The sequence below is a fragment of the Lacerta agilis genome, chromosome 8 (genome assembly GCF_009819535.1).
Source record: "Lacerta agilis isolate rLacAgi1 chromosome 8, rLacAgi1.pri, whole genome shotgun sequence".
NCBI lineage: Eukaryota > Metazoa > Chordata > Lepidosauria > Squamata > Lacertidae > Lacerta > Lacerta agilis.
The window spans coordinates 38,549,665-38,566,203 of NC_046319.1; the positions used below are offsets into that span (position 1 = coordinate 38,549,665).

Below are 16,539 nucleotides of genomic sequence, written 5' to 3' on the forward strand. Positions count from 1 at the left end.
AGAAAAAGTTTTTTTGAAACAGCAGAACTACTTTGTGCATGCCTCTCCTAGGAGAACAGAGAGATTGCAGTGTACCAGATTATTATGGCTCCAACATTCAAATAAACCCTAATTTGGACAAAGAACTTAACTATTATCTGCTTACCTTCAGAATTCAGTGTAATAAGGGTAACATTGTTCCCAATATTCTGGTTTCCTAACTGGCCACTGTTGGAAACTGAGTCACTGGCTTCAGAACCACTCTCCCCGTCCTCATTATGGCTGTCTTCATGCCCCGGCACCTTCACAACAATGGTATTCTGCCTCCGTCCAGGAACAGCACTGAGGAAGTGGGAGAAATTCATACAATTTGAGGAAATCATATTTGCACAGCTTTACTGATTTCAGCATGGTGCTACAGAACACTAAGTTTATCAAGTGAGCTTTCTCTGCATCAGGACAGCAACATATATAGGAACACAAGACTATAGGAAGCTGCCTTATAACAAATCAGATCATTGGTCCATCTGACACAAGATTGCCTACCCTGACTGCCAAGAGCTCTCCAAGATTTCAGACAGGGAATCTCTCCCAGCCCTACCTAGAGATGCCAGGCATTGAATCTGGACCTTCTGCGTGAAAAGCAGGTACGCCTCAATGCCTTCCACATGTGCTGTGTCAGGATGATTTGGGGTATCACATGGCAGGACAGAATTTCAAGCAAAGATCATAGAATCATAGAGTTGGAAGGGTCCATGAGTGTCATCTAGTCCAACCCTCTGCAATGCAGCAATCTTCTGCTCAACATGGGGCTCAAACACACAACCTCAAGAGTCTCATGCTCTACCGACTGAGCTATCCCAGGCTATCTCCCAAGCCTACATTCCCAGCACATTCACACTTCTGTTTCAGTGATGTCTACGCTGGCTTGGTGATATACAAAGAACAGAAGATGGCAGGATCCCCAAGGATGTGCTCTATAGGGAACTGGTTTCAGGCACCAGGCCCACTAGCAACTCTCTGTTACAAAGATGCCTGCAAATGTGGCAAGGCGGCTAGCAACATCAACCACATGTGGGAATCCCTTGCAGACAACTGCAGTGCCTGGAGACAGGTCATGTATCCATAGCAGTGACCAGAGGAGGAATGACCACCAGAAGGAACACAAAGAGAAGAAACACTGTGGTGCATCTGTTAGCAGCACATCCCATATCAGTCTCTACAGCCACGGAAGGCACTGCAACCTTCCAACAGTTTGACTTCACCCCAAAAGGTGCAATCCTCCATTGTCTCCTGAGACAGACAGATGCCAACAACATACTATATAAAAGAACTCAAAATACAAACTCTGAATATATTTTATTTTGTTAGATTTCTATCCTGCCTTTCAGTCTTGAAGACTACCCAAGGCCTATGTTCCCACCCAAAACCTTGGCTCTCAGTAGATTTTTGTAGCTATTCTCTTCAGCTTTCAACCCGGTGGTCCATTGCCTGACTGGGTGATCCTTGCTCCTTTGCCTGAAGGCTGCAAGTGTTTTTACTGTCCAAGGGCAGAGAGGAGCAGCTGTGCCAGAGGTGAGCTGCTCTGTTGCCTTTGCTGTGCTCTTTTTACTCACTTCCCTTTAGGCAAACCAGTCTTAGGCTCAGTCTGAAAAGCACTTTATCTGGGCCATATTGGTTGGTTGTTAATACTGAGCTTATGGTTAGAAATCTGACAGGTTTGCTATGGTTAGAATATTACTGTATTTTAATATGCTAGTTTTATTGTACAGGGGTATCTCTACTGTTGTAAACCGCTCTGGAATCATATTTCAAGGACAGTATAGAAATAATTTAAACATACATCAATAATTCAACATACCATACCATGGTGTGTCACATGCATATATCAACTCATCCAAAAGAGCATTTTCTCTGCAATACTGCAAACATAAATACATTCATGTAATGTCCATGGCCCTGAAAACCACAGACAAACAGCAAGCAAATGAACTCCAATAGAGGGAGCTAAAATAATTCTAGGGCACTAAATTGCAAGGGTCTGCCTCACGTCCCTTCCACTCCTATCAACCTCACAATTCACCCTGGAGAGCCTCTGCCAGTCAGTGTAGACAATATTGAGTCAGATGGACCAAATTTCCTCAGTATAAGGAAATTTCCTATGTACACCAAGGGAAGAGCATTGCTTAGTTGCAATTACTAACGTGCTAAGGATGTTTTCCAGTGAATCCGCTGGCCTGGTCAATGGCTCTTCCTGTCCTACCATCTTGGCTACAATCGAATTCTGACGATCATTGTTGAGGATTACTGTGGTCTGAGGGACGACACTGTAAAGAGAATAAATGTAGAGGAAAGAAGAATAAACAAAATGAAAGTCAAAAGCTCTTCTGCCATTCATTAAGCCACACTTGGTATTTAATGAGTTCTTCCACGGATGTGTTGGGTTATTCCCCTTCTTTGGTTTCAAGGCTGTTTACTATGTATCAGTTGTTAAAGCTTGTAATCCATCATATTTTGATCTCTGTACCATTCCTAGAACTCATAATTCTTTCAAGGGGCTGACTGCTTCTGTGGAATTATGTAATGTTTTCTGACCTCTAGCAAAATTATTCAATTTTTGTTATCAACTCAAAGTACACACAAGAAAAAAAAAGGAGTCTGCAGATGCCCAAATCCAAGAATGGCTAAAGTTCCTATGTGAGTATAATTGATGTTCTCCTTTCTCCTTTTCAACTCAACACAGGAACTCCAGTTGTGGGACCCTTTAACTAAAAGAAGTAGGAAAAGTTAAGGGGCAGAGAGAAAAAGATGAATAAATCATTTCCAGTTTTAGCTTAGGTAATGTTAAAGGATTCACTATACAGTGTCCAGGAACCCACATGTGCTGTTGTACACATGATACTCTTGCTCAAACAGTCTTCTCCATTTCATTCCAACAAAAGGGTCAACTCCAACCATGCATCCATTTGCATGCTCAAAGGAAGCCCTTTGGCTTAAAGGGGTCACAACAAAACACCATGCTTATCTGCTCTATTTCATGTTCCCCCAGAACATTTCAGGTATTCTACCATTTGACTTGTGAGTTTTAAATGACATTCTGAACCTTCTTTGAGACACTTTATTGCCATTCCTGTGGGTGTCCAATTCTTTATCACCCACATCCCTCAATTTCAATAAACTCAGAATGCCTGTTTAAAAAGTGTCACTTACCAAGGCTGCAATTTTTAATGAACACTCTGAATAATTAATTGCAGCAATAGAGATAAATGCAATAAAATTAAGCTTCCATTTATGGAGACCTCGGGCTTTTGCTCATTCTGTAGTTTCCTTTGAATAGAAAAATCTTTAAAATGAAAATTGATATAAAATGGGAAAGTCCTTTTTTTAAGAAAAGAACTAATTCATTTTTGTAGACCATTTTAAAGTGTGCCTGATGGCATTTAATTAACTTAAAACAACTTAAAAATGAAAGGAGAAGAAATGCCCTGATATAAGCCATTAGTAATTAATTTAACGAGCACAAAGGGTTATGGGTGCTCTGCACTGCAGAGAACGTGGTTTCACTGAGTACCACTTGTCCCCAGTCCCATCTGTCTTTAGCTGTGCCCTTTTCCAAAGTGACACTGAATTAGGCTGCATTTTTCCTTCTTCTACTCAGTAAAATCTCTGGCAAAAAGAACTTCCAAGCGACTGGAGCTACGTGCAGGATGCATTTACTCACAGCTTCATTTGTACAAACAGAGGTGCCAAGATTCAAGTTGGTGTGGAAGTTCCGTGAACGGGTGAACTTCTAAATGTAGCCATTGATACTGCATGTGCTGGATTCATTAACAGATCAGGAGGAAAATTCTTTCAGCTGAAATGGCTCTTCACGTACAGTGCTTGAATGTGCTATTCAAGTGGGAAGTTGCAGGAGTTATTGAGAAGCAGCTCTTGGGATGCAGAGGGGGAGCGTTCAAGTGTTTGTGTTGCTTCAGGTATGCACAGGTGCCAAGAAGACACATGCAGGAGGAGAGGGTTAGCACAAGAGACCAGCATTGTTTCTTGGGTTAAGGAGCTCTTTGGTAACATCTGATGAAAAATATTCCCAAAGGCCCATCAGAAATGGACATTGTGGCTTTGGAGGTTTATCTCCCAACTTACCAGGGTCAGGTGTTCAGGATAGGATAGTTTGAGATGGTTTCATTCTCTAGTCAGAGGCAAAATCCAGAGATATGACTATGCATAAAACATTTGGGACAGAACTATCCAAGATGTAGGCAACCAAATCAATTTGGTAGTTCAGACATAAAACTAAACATGTTGCATGCAGTGAGTTTGGGACTTCTGGCAGCCCCTGCAGCCAAGCTGGTGCCAAATGTATTGCTCTGCTTTCCTTTGAACCACATCAGAGAGACCAAGAGAGCTTTTTGTTATCTGGGCAGTCCAGGACCTCCATCCACACTTGTGCCCTGCGGAGGCCACTTCTGTGCTGCTAACGCAGCAGCATCCCCTGAGGTGCACTCCACTGTCTCTTGAGAAAGGCGGATGCCAACATTGTGTCTGAAAGCAAGCACATCCTAATTGCACACGGCTTGGTATTATTTTTAAGAAGACTGGAATGCTTAAGTCTACATCATATGCATATCAGTTGCTTAAGCTGGGTTCTCAAGCTTTTGCCAAGATTCTTTTTCCTGTACATATAATTGTACTATCTGATGGACACAAAAGACTTGACCCAAAGAAGCAATTCGCATTCAAAGTTTTTTTTTTGTAAAACAGATATTAAAAGGCAAACACAATTAGCTACAAACTACAAACAAAATAGTTAACACACATGAGCAAAAAACTAAAAATGTATTGATTTTAAAAAATCCTGTAGATAGTTAAGAGTATTAAAATTAATTACATATCATGCCACACATGGTAGAAGGAACAACCTAAATCAGATAGAGCAGGATGTGGTGAAAGCAATTCTACCTTTTAACAAAACAGAGCATAAAACTACAACAAACAAACAAACAAACAAACAAACCCTCCCCCCAAATCAGAATAAAGGTTAATTGCAGGTGGTATCAGATCTTTAAAAAACATTTCTCAGTTAAAAGAAGAAGATTCCACCGATCATAGGAAGGTCAGCCAGAAGGCCTGTCATCTGAGCTAATCAGCACAACTAAAAACATTTCTGTCTGTACAAACCCAATGTAAGAAGTTTCTTCCTAGAAGAGCTGCCAGCATAGCTTCACCAAAATAACTTGGGAATTGGAAACATTTGGAAGCAAACTACAGAATGGAGGAAGAGAAAGACACACAACATTGCATTCAGACAGAGGACATTGTTCAGTCCTTCAGTATATACTGAAAAATTTGAGACATCTGCTTATTCTGAATATACTAACTACAAACACTTTTAGAATAAGCTATATTACTTATGGGTGATATCCAAGTGGTGCAAGTGGAATGGACTTCTGCTCAGGCAACATGACTTTTCTTCCTCTCATCTGCTCTATGCACTTCCTAAATCTGCTCAGGAGAGTTGGAGGACCCTACAGATCTGATGGGGGGGGGGCACAGGGTTACAATAGGGAAGAGAGGAAGGGGAAGGGGTTTGCGCAATATGGGATATTTTTCTATGTCTCAGTATGAGGGAAAATACAAAATAAAGCACAGGTTTATTAAAAGCAGAAATGCCTCAACCAGTTATTTATGCCATTAATAAAGTTGTGGGACTTGGCTATTCAGGCTCTCATATTTTGGCCTCTGTTTTGAAAAAGTGTTTGTACTTCACAAATAAGTTCCTGCCAGAGGTAAGTTTTAACATGGAAAGAGCATGTGTGACTCATATCCATCACCATCAGCATTTAGCTTTTCTTGGCCAACAACCTGTCACTTACCCAGGAGGCAGCCAGTAAAAGAAGAGGACTTTTGGCACCCTCCAGACTGCATTACTCTGGAAGAGAAGGAATTGGGTGGGGCAGAAGGAAACCAGAAGGAAACCAGAAGGAACCAACTGACATTTCACCTACCTCAAGGTAAATGATCAAAGGAGTTGGGTCAGACTGGTGTTATGGGAAAACTCACACAGGAACACTTTGGGCAAGGAGCGGATTCCTCTCCACGCTCAGATCAATGGGCTATTTATAGAAATACTTCACCGGGTGAAAGAGATGAAGGAGGGGTAGCGAGATTTCCAGGACCTGGCTTGAAATGTATTCTTTGTTCATTCTTTATAAACACAATCCTAGATGCACTCACATAAAAAATGCAGTACAGTGGATACACGCCTTTCCTTAAACAGAGTTACGAGTAAAGTCTGTTTTCCTTTTTTTACTATTGTTTTTATTTCTTGGGTTACAAAAGTACATACATTGTCTCTATTTTCAAGACTGTACACACACACACACACACACACACACACATTTTCAAGGGTGACCAGTGAAACTGTTTCATTACTTACACCACGCTCATAAATTAATTGGCTTGCTATATTGCTTCTCAGTGTCTGCACCAGTTGTCAGTGCCTATATTTGTATGCAATACTAGATAATATAATTTGATCCAACTGTTTCTACTAGGCTTGTAGAGTACCAGCTTTGTTTGCTCAAATACTGACCACAGTTCTAGCTGACACTAGCATCAGAATGAGATGGTAACATAAGAGCTGGGGGTTTATTTTATTATATTTTTATCCCACTGTCCTGACATATATGTAAATAAATGAAAAGATACCACTTGTGGGGAGTAGCAGTGGCAACAGCAGAAGAGAGCCACAGCCTGCATGTCCATCTTTGGGCTTCCCAGAGGAATCTGACTGGCCACTAAGGGAATCAGAATATTAAGCTAGACAGACCTTTTGTCTGATGCAGCAGGGCTCTTATGACCTGCCCACACAGTTTTCAATCAATACTATTTCTGAAAGCTTGCATTAATTAAACAAGTAAAAACAAACCAAAAGCCCCCATTAGCAAGAAGCTAAGCACCTCAGGAGAAAAAGATTCTACCACTGCCCTCTGCTTGAAGAGCTAGCTTTCTACTTATAGGCAGATTTCCCTCACATACCTGCATTCTGAAGAGACACAATCCTCTCTACTACCTCATTCTGTTGCGTACAGAGACCAGCCCTAAGAGGCAGGTCCTTTTCATGTTCCAACATGGGGTGTGGGGTGTTGCACATCTATTAAGATTATGTGGCCATGGCCCTCAAGCTGCAACAGGACAGAGAAAAGAGGCAATGCTTCAGATATCCCCAGGCTATGGATTTGGGGAACTGAAGTCAAGGGAGACAATTGCCTTCTAAAGGATCACAAGTATACAAGCCCCACACAAATGAGGGGGTCCTTTAAGTGGCAGCACAAGTCGTGGTGGAAGGACAACTGCACTGGAAAAAAACATTCACAGAGCTTGATTTCATTAGCATGACTGGTCTCCCTGGTTGCAGCTGATTGAATAGGTGGGGCAAACAGTGTTTGTGTTTGCCAAACCCAGCTCTTAATTTCACACCTTGAAACTTCACTTTGGATCCCAAGTATCTGGAGCATCACAACAAGCCAGACATTATAATGATAGCCTATGTGATTATTAAAGTCACTTTATGGTCAGAAGCCAAAACATACCAGCCATCCTCCCAATGTGACTCATGAACTTGAAAGATTTATGAAGTTGTGGTCAATTTGCAAAACGAACAGACAAAAAAGCAGCATTTATTAAAACAGCAAAAACATTCCGAGTATGTTTCTAAAAAAGCACCTTTCAGTTCAGCTATGCACAAAAAACTGTGGCTTTCTCTAAGCTACAGAAGACATTTATGCGGGGTTTATCCCCTCAGCCCTAGCTCTACAAAGAGTCCCTTTGAATGGGCAGACAAGTACATAGGGATGATTTAATGGTTTCAAGTCCAACTTCACCAACCAATACGGAAAGCCTGTTTAAATAAAGTCTGTTGCGGTTTGTTTTCCTCTGGGGGAGGCCATTTAACACAGAGGCATTGCCCACTGTAACCATTCATGAAAAAAATGCCGCATTAAATTGCAAAAGGTTCATTTATGGAGCAATTGTCCGGCTGATGCTTCTATGACTCACAGATCCCAAGATTGGGAAAGAGAAGCTTGCTGCTGTTTTACAATACCTCAACATTGGTAAAAAAAAGAACTTCCTCATACATTCCCTGTTATGAGCTGTTATTTTTAAACATGGCCAAAAAGCTTTGATAATGAAATTTCCATCCCTAAATGTAAAGGTCTCTAAATAACCCTTTGGCCCCAGCTTTTAATGCAGGCTATGAAGCTGTTGATACTACCTTGATGGCAGAAAGTGAGGAGGAATTAAAGAACCTTTTAATGAGGGTGAAAGAGGAGAGCGCAAAATATGGTCTGAAGCTCAACATCAAAAAAAACTAAGATCATGGCCACTGGTCCCATCACCTCCTGGCAAATAGAAGGGGAAGAAATGGAGGCAGTGAGAGATTTCACTTCCTTGGGTTCCATGATCACTGCAGATGGTGACAGCAGTCACGAAATTAGAAGACGCCTGCTTCTTGGGAGAAAAGCAATGACAAACCTAGACAGCATCTTAAAAAGCAAAGACATCACCTTGCCGACAAAGGTCCGTATAGTTAAAGCTATGGTTTTCCCAGTAGTAATGTACGGAAGTGAGAGCTGGACCATCAAGAAGGCTGACTGCCGAAGAATTGATGCTTTTGAATTATGGTGCTGGAGGAGACTCTTGAGAGTCCCATGGACTGCAAGAAGATCAAACCTATCCATTCTCAAAGAAATCAGCCCTGAGTGCTCACTAGAAGGACAGATCCTGAAGTTGAGGCTCCAGTACTTTGGCCACCTCATGAGAAGAGAAGACTCCCTAGAAAAGACCCTGATGTTGGGAAAGATGGAGGGTACAAGGAGAAGGGGACGACAGAGGATGAGATGGTTGGACAGTGTTCTCGAAGCTACTAACATGAGTTTGGCCAAACTGCGAGAGGCAGTGAAGGATAGGCGTGCCTGGCATGCTCTGGTCCATGGGGTCACGAAGAGTCGGACACAACTGAACGACTGAACAACAACAACATGAAGCTGTTAAAGAAGAGAAATAAACCTGGACAATGTCCATGTTGTGGTAAGTCAGCTTTTTTATTTCTTCGTTTTTAACATTTGTTAGTTGATTTATTGTGCCCAGGGCAACCCAAAGCAACTTACCACTTATTCAACACTCTGTAGGGGTGTGGGGTGTGAGGGGGTGTGTGTGGGGGGGTGCATACATACAGGTAACACTCCACATCCATCCTTTCCAGTCATAATTTACATACAGACTCTCCTCAGTCTTATTCTTAAAGGACACCCCTACTGTGTGTATCTGAAGAAGTGTGCATGCACACGAAAGCTCATACCAAGAACAAACTTAGTTGGTCTCTAAGGTGCTACTGGAAGGAATTTTTTATTTTATTTTGTTTTGACCCCTACTGTCATGCACCCCAATTTACTACAAGGTGGCTTTTAAAGCTTGCATTTTCAACCTGATCCCCATATGCAAAAATTATACATGCCAAGTATTTTGAGCTCATAAGTGCCAAAGGTTCAGCTTTATATATAATACTTTTCTGCCCCCTTCTGTTTACTATTAACTAAACCAAGAAAAATGTCATGCAACTCTTTGAATTTGAGAACAATGCTTTCAAACATTTACTAAGATATCCAGAATTACCATCATAGAGGTCAATTCCTAAATTATGGTTTCTGGTATCTTCACTTGACTTTGCACTATGGACCTCACTGATATGGATGCAAGTTCCATAAGAATTATATGGCTTGCACATGAAATTTCTAGATCATACCCCAAAATCAAACATGTGGTGAAGCTGCTGAGTACCCTAAAATGGTGTGTTTTGTTTTAAAAGGGCACAGCAAGTGGAAGCCAACATGAGTCAGTGGCTAAAGTGTTAGATCTCTTTAAAACAAAGGAGATGACAACTTAGCAGAGATTAGACCTCCTTGCTTATATATATATGTATATATATACACACACACACACACACACACACACATACTGCAAAAAGTCACACTTCTATAAACATGTGCACAACCTATGACAATGCACTGCATACTTCTCCTCTCTAGAAACAGTCTTCAACCCCCTTAACCTGAATTAGTGAACATCTGCTCCCTTCTTTGGGACCTCAAAATAGACAGAAGGGAGTTCAAACACACACACCACATACGCACATTCCCTCATAAGGAGTATAATGTGGCAATCAGTCCTTCCAAAGGAATGTGTATAGGATTACAGTTCGATAATCGCACAAATTGAAAACCAATTCTCCTGATTTATGAAAGCTAGATCAATTCTGCTTCCACCTTACTATTTGCTATTCCTGACTGTTCAGGATGGATCACAATCCTTCTAAAGGAACATCGGAACTCAAATATCTCTGGTTTTGTTGCTTTCATATTTCTTCTTTTCTGGTTATAGTTATCACCTTGTTAATTTATGTTCTTCTTTGAGATCTTTTATAAAGTTTTCTGGCTTGCAGAGATGTTAAGATTTTACAAGATCTTTTTACAGTAATCGTTTGCAACATGAAGCTTGTTATTGTTCTTTGCCTTAAGATACGTGATTAAAAATTCAGATACAATCCCTTTAGTCCGCCCCCCCAAGCCATGTATTATAAAAACCTGGCAAGTTGCATTTGATCTTATTATTTATCTATCAGTTGCTTGAAGCGCTCGACTTGTTACATGAAGCCTTCAACAATCCTAAAATAAATGGCTTATTAGAAAACAATAGCAGCTGGCTTAGAAAACATGGAGTAAATGCAGTTCAGATCTCGGTCAGTTCAAGAAGGTTTGACAAATGTAATTCTGCAATGTGTTCGCATGAATGATTGGACTCCACTCTCAGTCCCATAAGCAGCATTGGCTTTAATTCTTAATTCTATAAACTGACCTTGTGAAACTCAACACCAATGCTCATATTGGAAAGGGCTATGTTTTTCCAGGGCTTGTAATATGTCAGCACCAAACTATTGAATCCTTGGCTCCTTCACCTTTAAGTGCAAGAATGGAAGAATGTGAGATTTCAGACAGAACAGGCGCTGAACCAATTTAAGGGGGCAACTCTCCTCTTGTCTGAGGCTTACAGTCTTCTCTCAGGGGACACTCACACACTCCCTTGAGCACATGAATCTGGAGCACAGTCTTTGGCAGGTCATTCTCAGACTCAATTCTCCATAGATAAAATGGGAGGAATAGTAACTTCCCAAGCCATGGTACTTGTAGGAGCATTGGAAGCTGCCTTTCACAGAGTCAAACCATAACCGATTTAGCTCAGAAATGACTTCAGTGACAACTGGAAACAACGTGTAGATGCCAATAACTCAACCAGATACCTTTTGCATGCTTAATCATGGAGCAAGGATGCTTGCAATAAGGGTAACTGTAAAGCATTTTGCAATGTCTATGTGTTATATAAATTAAGTTGTTACTTACTCAGTCATCAATTGACCATCAGCTAGTCCTAATAGTAATGATTAGAATTATGAGAAATTGCAGCATACAGACATCCAAAGAATTTTCAAGTACATTGATTCAGCAAGGATAGGAACAAGTCCCAATCCTGAATGTTGAAGAGAACCTGTATCTGCATGCTTGGTGCTCTAGAGTGAGGAAGAATAGTAAAAGGGTAAAAGGAAGAGAATTCATATGTAAACCAAATTTTTGAGTGCTGAATACATTATCCAATGAATTACCACATCTGCTACTCTTAAGTGCTGGAAAAGAAGGATTAGTGCACACCCCAGAGACTAAGCCATCAAAGTTTTGTGATTAAAACTACAACCCATTTTCCTTTTTTAAACCACATGGCCAAGCCTGTGGGATAGTTTATTGCAATCAATGAACATCTTTACGATTCAAATATAAAGAAGGGGGGGGGGGGGAAGGACACGCACCAAGCTTTGCTGCTGACAGCCAGAAGATAGCCTGGCTAATGTATTGGTGTTGATGCAAATGTATATATGTATAAGTTAATTACTTTCCCCTTAGGATTCTAAACTTTCATTTATTTTATTTATTGAGTCTATATAGTCTTGTTCATATTTGCACATTACTTTCCTAAGGGCAATATACACAGCAACTTCCCTCATCCTGCATTATTGAATTACACCAGTACACCAGCCAATAAACCGTTCCAGCTGGCATACCAGAGATATGGCACAAGATATATCCCATCAATCAAAACCTAACACATCCAAATCTGCTGAATCCTGAGAGCAAGACACATCGCATATCACACTGCTACACCTACAAAATGCACACATACCAAGGTTACATACAGTGGCAGTCACCAGATTCCCTTTATGAAACACACATGATAAATGCTTGGTTACATTTGGCAACTGAGAAGGCAACTTTTCCTTTGCTGCTGTGCTGAAAACAAATCCAAGACACACAACATCCTAATAAATATCTCAGTTATAGTTAACTAAGAATAGTCAAGTCAACATTTCCTAAGTGTTTTGTAGTTTAGACCCATTTTTAAAACAGATAAAGAATCTACACTACAGAGCAAAAGCTTCTAGAATGGAGTTTGTGGAGGACGCACCAAATACATGGGTATTTGCTGGGTAACTGCAGGTTCACTTAACCTACATTTTGCCAGACTAGAATGCTCTGGTACATTGGCTAGTGAAACTCAAAAAGATCGAGTGATTGCTAGATTGGTCTCGAAATACAGAAGAATGAGGAAATGCATGTTGGAAATGCAGCTCATCCCCCTGGGAAAAAAGGGATATCCATAGCAATGGCGGTTTTATTTTTGTAGACTTGTTATAATTTCTATTGTATCAAAAGTCTGGAATGTATTACTGATGTCTCTGGCCCCCTTTTTGTCTCTGCTTCAATATTTGATATCAGTTTTGTGATTATTTCGATTTGTTTGTTTGTTTGTTTGTTTGGAGAGATGGGGGGAAGATGAAGATGAAGAAGCCTGAGATCCTAAATATACACTAAGGTGTAAGTTTTAGTTAATACAGTGGGGGCTTGCATCCAAGTAAGAATACAGAGCTTTGTGCTGAAAGGTAGAAAACAAATTAACAAACCTTGCAGAATGCTCTCTAAAATGTGTAAAGTTTACATTGCTCCTTTACCTTCATTTCATATTCCTTGCTTTGTAGAAGATGGTAAAGATACCTCAGTTAGGCTAGATGTTTAGTTCCACATTTAAATCTGATCTGCTGTTTAATATGGCAGTACACAGGATCACTAATGAATCCATTCTGCCAGCCACCTTTTAAGCACCAAAAGAGCTAAAAGTTTTAATTGGGAAACTGAAGTCCTTATTTGAAAAAGAAAACATTGGCAAGCCTTAAAAGATTATGAATGCAACTGTCTTGCCTTTCTTACCTCAGCTAAAAAAGGAATAAAATTTCCTTATTCCTCATTCATGAGCAGATTGACAACAACAGACTATGAGGGGCAGGAAAATGGTGAGAAGTTATGGCTGGAACATGAACTCAGCTAATAAAAATACCGTATATTGCGGCGTATAAGACGGCTTTTTAATCCCGAAAAATCTTCTCTAAAGTCGGGGGTCGTCTTGTATGCCGGCAACGTCATGCGACGTGACGCGGAGTTCCGCCCCGCCGCTGGCTGCGTGCGCCGTCTCAGCGTGTGTGCATGCGCCGTCTCAGCCACCATGGAGCCTCTCCCCGCTGCTCCAGCCGCAGCTGCTGCCTCAGCTGCCATGGACCCCGGGCTGGGCGTGGGCGGCAAGTGCAGAGGGCTCCTGTGTGGCTAAAGGGGAGGCTCTCCCCGCCGCTCCAGCCGCCGCCATGGAGGCCGTTCTGCGCGTGGGCGGCAAGCGCAGAGGGCTCCTGTGTGGTGAGAGGGGAGCCTCTCCTCGCCGCTCCAGCTGCCGCCGCCGCCATGGGGGCCGTTTTGCGCGTGGGCGGCAAGCACGGAGGGCTCCTGTGCAGCGAGAGGGGAGGCTCTGACCACCGCCATGGAGGCCGTTCTGCGCGTGGGCGACAAATGCAGAGGGTTCCTGTGCGGCAAGAGGGGAGGCTCTCCCCGCCGCTGCAGCCGCTGCCGCCATGGAGGCCGTTCTGTGTGTGGGCGGCAAGCACGGAGGGCTCCTGTGCGGCGAGAGGGGAGGCTCTCCCCACCGCTCCAGCCGCCGCTGCCATGGAGGCCGTTCTGCGCGTGGGCGGCAAGCGCAGAGGGCTCCTGTGTGGCGAGAGGGGAGGCTCTCCCCGCTGCTCCAGCCGCCACCACCACCTTGAAAAGTTGGGGGTCGTCTTATACGCCCAGTTGCCTTGTACGCCGCGATATACGGTACATTCAAAGCCTTTTTGCCATGCTGTTTGAGAACTGCTGTTTGAGAAATAAAACTGCTGTTTGAGAAATAAAAGCTTGCTGGGCAAGCAGAACTACTGGTGCCACCTGGATGGATCATGGCCAATACACTGGACTTGGTATATCAGAGCTTTGATTCTGTGTGCCACTGTACATTTTCTAGCACATTAACAGAATCATGATGGTTACAATATGATGAAATCTGATGTCATACTGCAGTAAAAAGAAAACATGGCTGTCAATTATCATGTTGGAAGCTGTGGTCAGCGTATTTCCTTGAAGGATAAGATAATTCTGGAGCCAGACGTTTAGGAAATTAAAGAGACTGAGGCCCAAGGCCAGATAATGCATGTCGGGAACAGACAGGATGAAAAGATGAACAGAGCTGAAGATAGCTAAGTGATGCTGGGAATACTCCAAATATATTAAAATATTTAAAACATGCACTTCATTCAATGATGCAGGCATGTGCCCACAAAAGCTCAGCTCACAACCAACAAATTAAGTTTTTCAGGTGCCGTAAAACTCTTTGTTTTTTGCCGCAGATGAACATAGTAGTCATATTTCTCATTGATACACACCTCTCTCTTCCTCTCTTTCCCAGAGAAAAAAGTACACAGTTCTTGGCTGATTTAAGGCTCCATGGTAAAACACAAATCTGAAAACAGCTCCCTTTCTAGTACATTAATTTAGCAACAAAAATAAATAGAGCACATAAAAACATTCACATAGTATTAGAGGCCCACAGGCCTGGCTTGGTAGATAAGACTAAAAGCTACATATTTATTTCCCACCTATTTATTTAATCATTATTTCAACTCTCCTTAGTTATGGGCCATTAAGTGACTGTTTTTTAAAAGAACGTGCATGAGAGTGGAGATAGTCTCTGTGTATAACACCTTCTCACTTTCTGATCAATAAGGCAGGGAAAACTTGACATGGATCCCTTTCAATTCCACTCATTCACCACTCATTTTCTACACAAAACCTTGAAACTCATGGGCCCCTTGTCACTAGGCCTATACAGGAAAGGATGGGCATTTCTCAGGCAGGGGCTTCTACAGTCTACAATTACTCAATCAAAATTTCAAAAAGGAAGAAAATTCTACTACAAAGCACAGCATCAGAAGACCCAGACATTCTATATCACAATCCAAAAGGAATGAAAAGCTGGGATGTGTAAATTAAATTGTTCTTCTAAAGCCAGCACACTGCAACACCAAGATGGCACAGAAAGATGGAGTGGAAAGTGGAATAAAAATCAATGTCCTTTGGCACTTTAAATATCAACATAATTATTGTATCATTATCCTTTCTTTCTTGGATTTGAAAGAGTGGGCTCTTGCTTTGTCTCAGGTTCTTTACTGGTTTTGCTACAACAAACATACACAGATATACAGGAATCACCCTTATGCCCAACACATAATCATCTGAGGAAGAACTGATGAGGTTGAGCTCTGACCTTGTGCTCATCCATTCTTCTTGTAAAAGGTAGATGACTACAAAGAGAGAGAAGAGTACTTCAGGCAAATGACCACCCACAAAGAAAATGTCAATAAGAGAGGTTTAGATTCTGGGACCACAGACTATACGTTCCCACTTGTCAGGAGATAGGCAGCATCTCATGAAGATGATTGTCAGAAGCATGATGAATCTGATCAAGAGGACTTTAAACTAAATCCTATAGGGAAAGAGAAAACAGCCTGAAGGTAACTTCACTAAAGACAAGGACTATGACACTACAGCAAAAACCAGGAGGTGTTGTAGGTGCCAAACTCAACATTAAGATACCGTAGTAGGGGAAACTCGGAGCAGAATATTCAGTGCTTTCTGTGTCTATACAATAACAAGTATGGAAAACAGGGTGAGCTGCAACTACTACTTCAGGACAGTAAGTATTTTTTTATAGGAATAACAGACTTGATGGGATGACTCATGTTGGTCAATAAATAAATGAAATATAGATGCAAAAGAAAAGGAGAGAAAATAACATTATATGTCAAATGTGTATGCCTTCTCAGAAATTCAAGAGAGTGAACAAGATATCCCATTTGGGTAAAATAAATGGAAATAGAAATAAAACAACATTGTAGCCGCATTCTACAATAGTGTGCAAAGCCAAGGTAAGGATGTCAATGACGCTTTCTTGTTTCAAATTACACGTTTCAGATAGTCAGTAACAATCTGGGACTTCAACTACTCTGATATCTGTTGGGCAACAAACACCGCTAAGCACAGA

General features: G+C 41.6%; 1 protein-coding gene across 4 annotated transcripts in view; it reads right to left on the reverse strand.

Annotated features, from left to right (window-relative positions):
* BANP (BTG3 associated nuclear protein) overlaps nucleotides 1-16,539 on the reverse strand; it is a 152,773-nt gene that overhangs the window by 114,541 nt on the left and 21,693 nt on the right. For all 4 annotated transcript variants that reach the window (XM_033157016.1, XM_033157013.1, XM_033157012.1 and 1 more), the window contains exons 5-6: nucleotides 2,184-2,306; nucleotides 146-321 (exon numbers count right to left, since the gene is read on the reverse strand). In XM_033157016.1, the coding sequence (XP_033012907.1) occupies nucleotides 146-321; nucleotides 2,184-2,306 (299 nt within the window). The remainder of the gene's footprint in view (nucleotides 1-145; nucleotides 322-2,183; nucleotides 2,307-16,539) is intronic.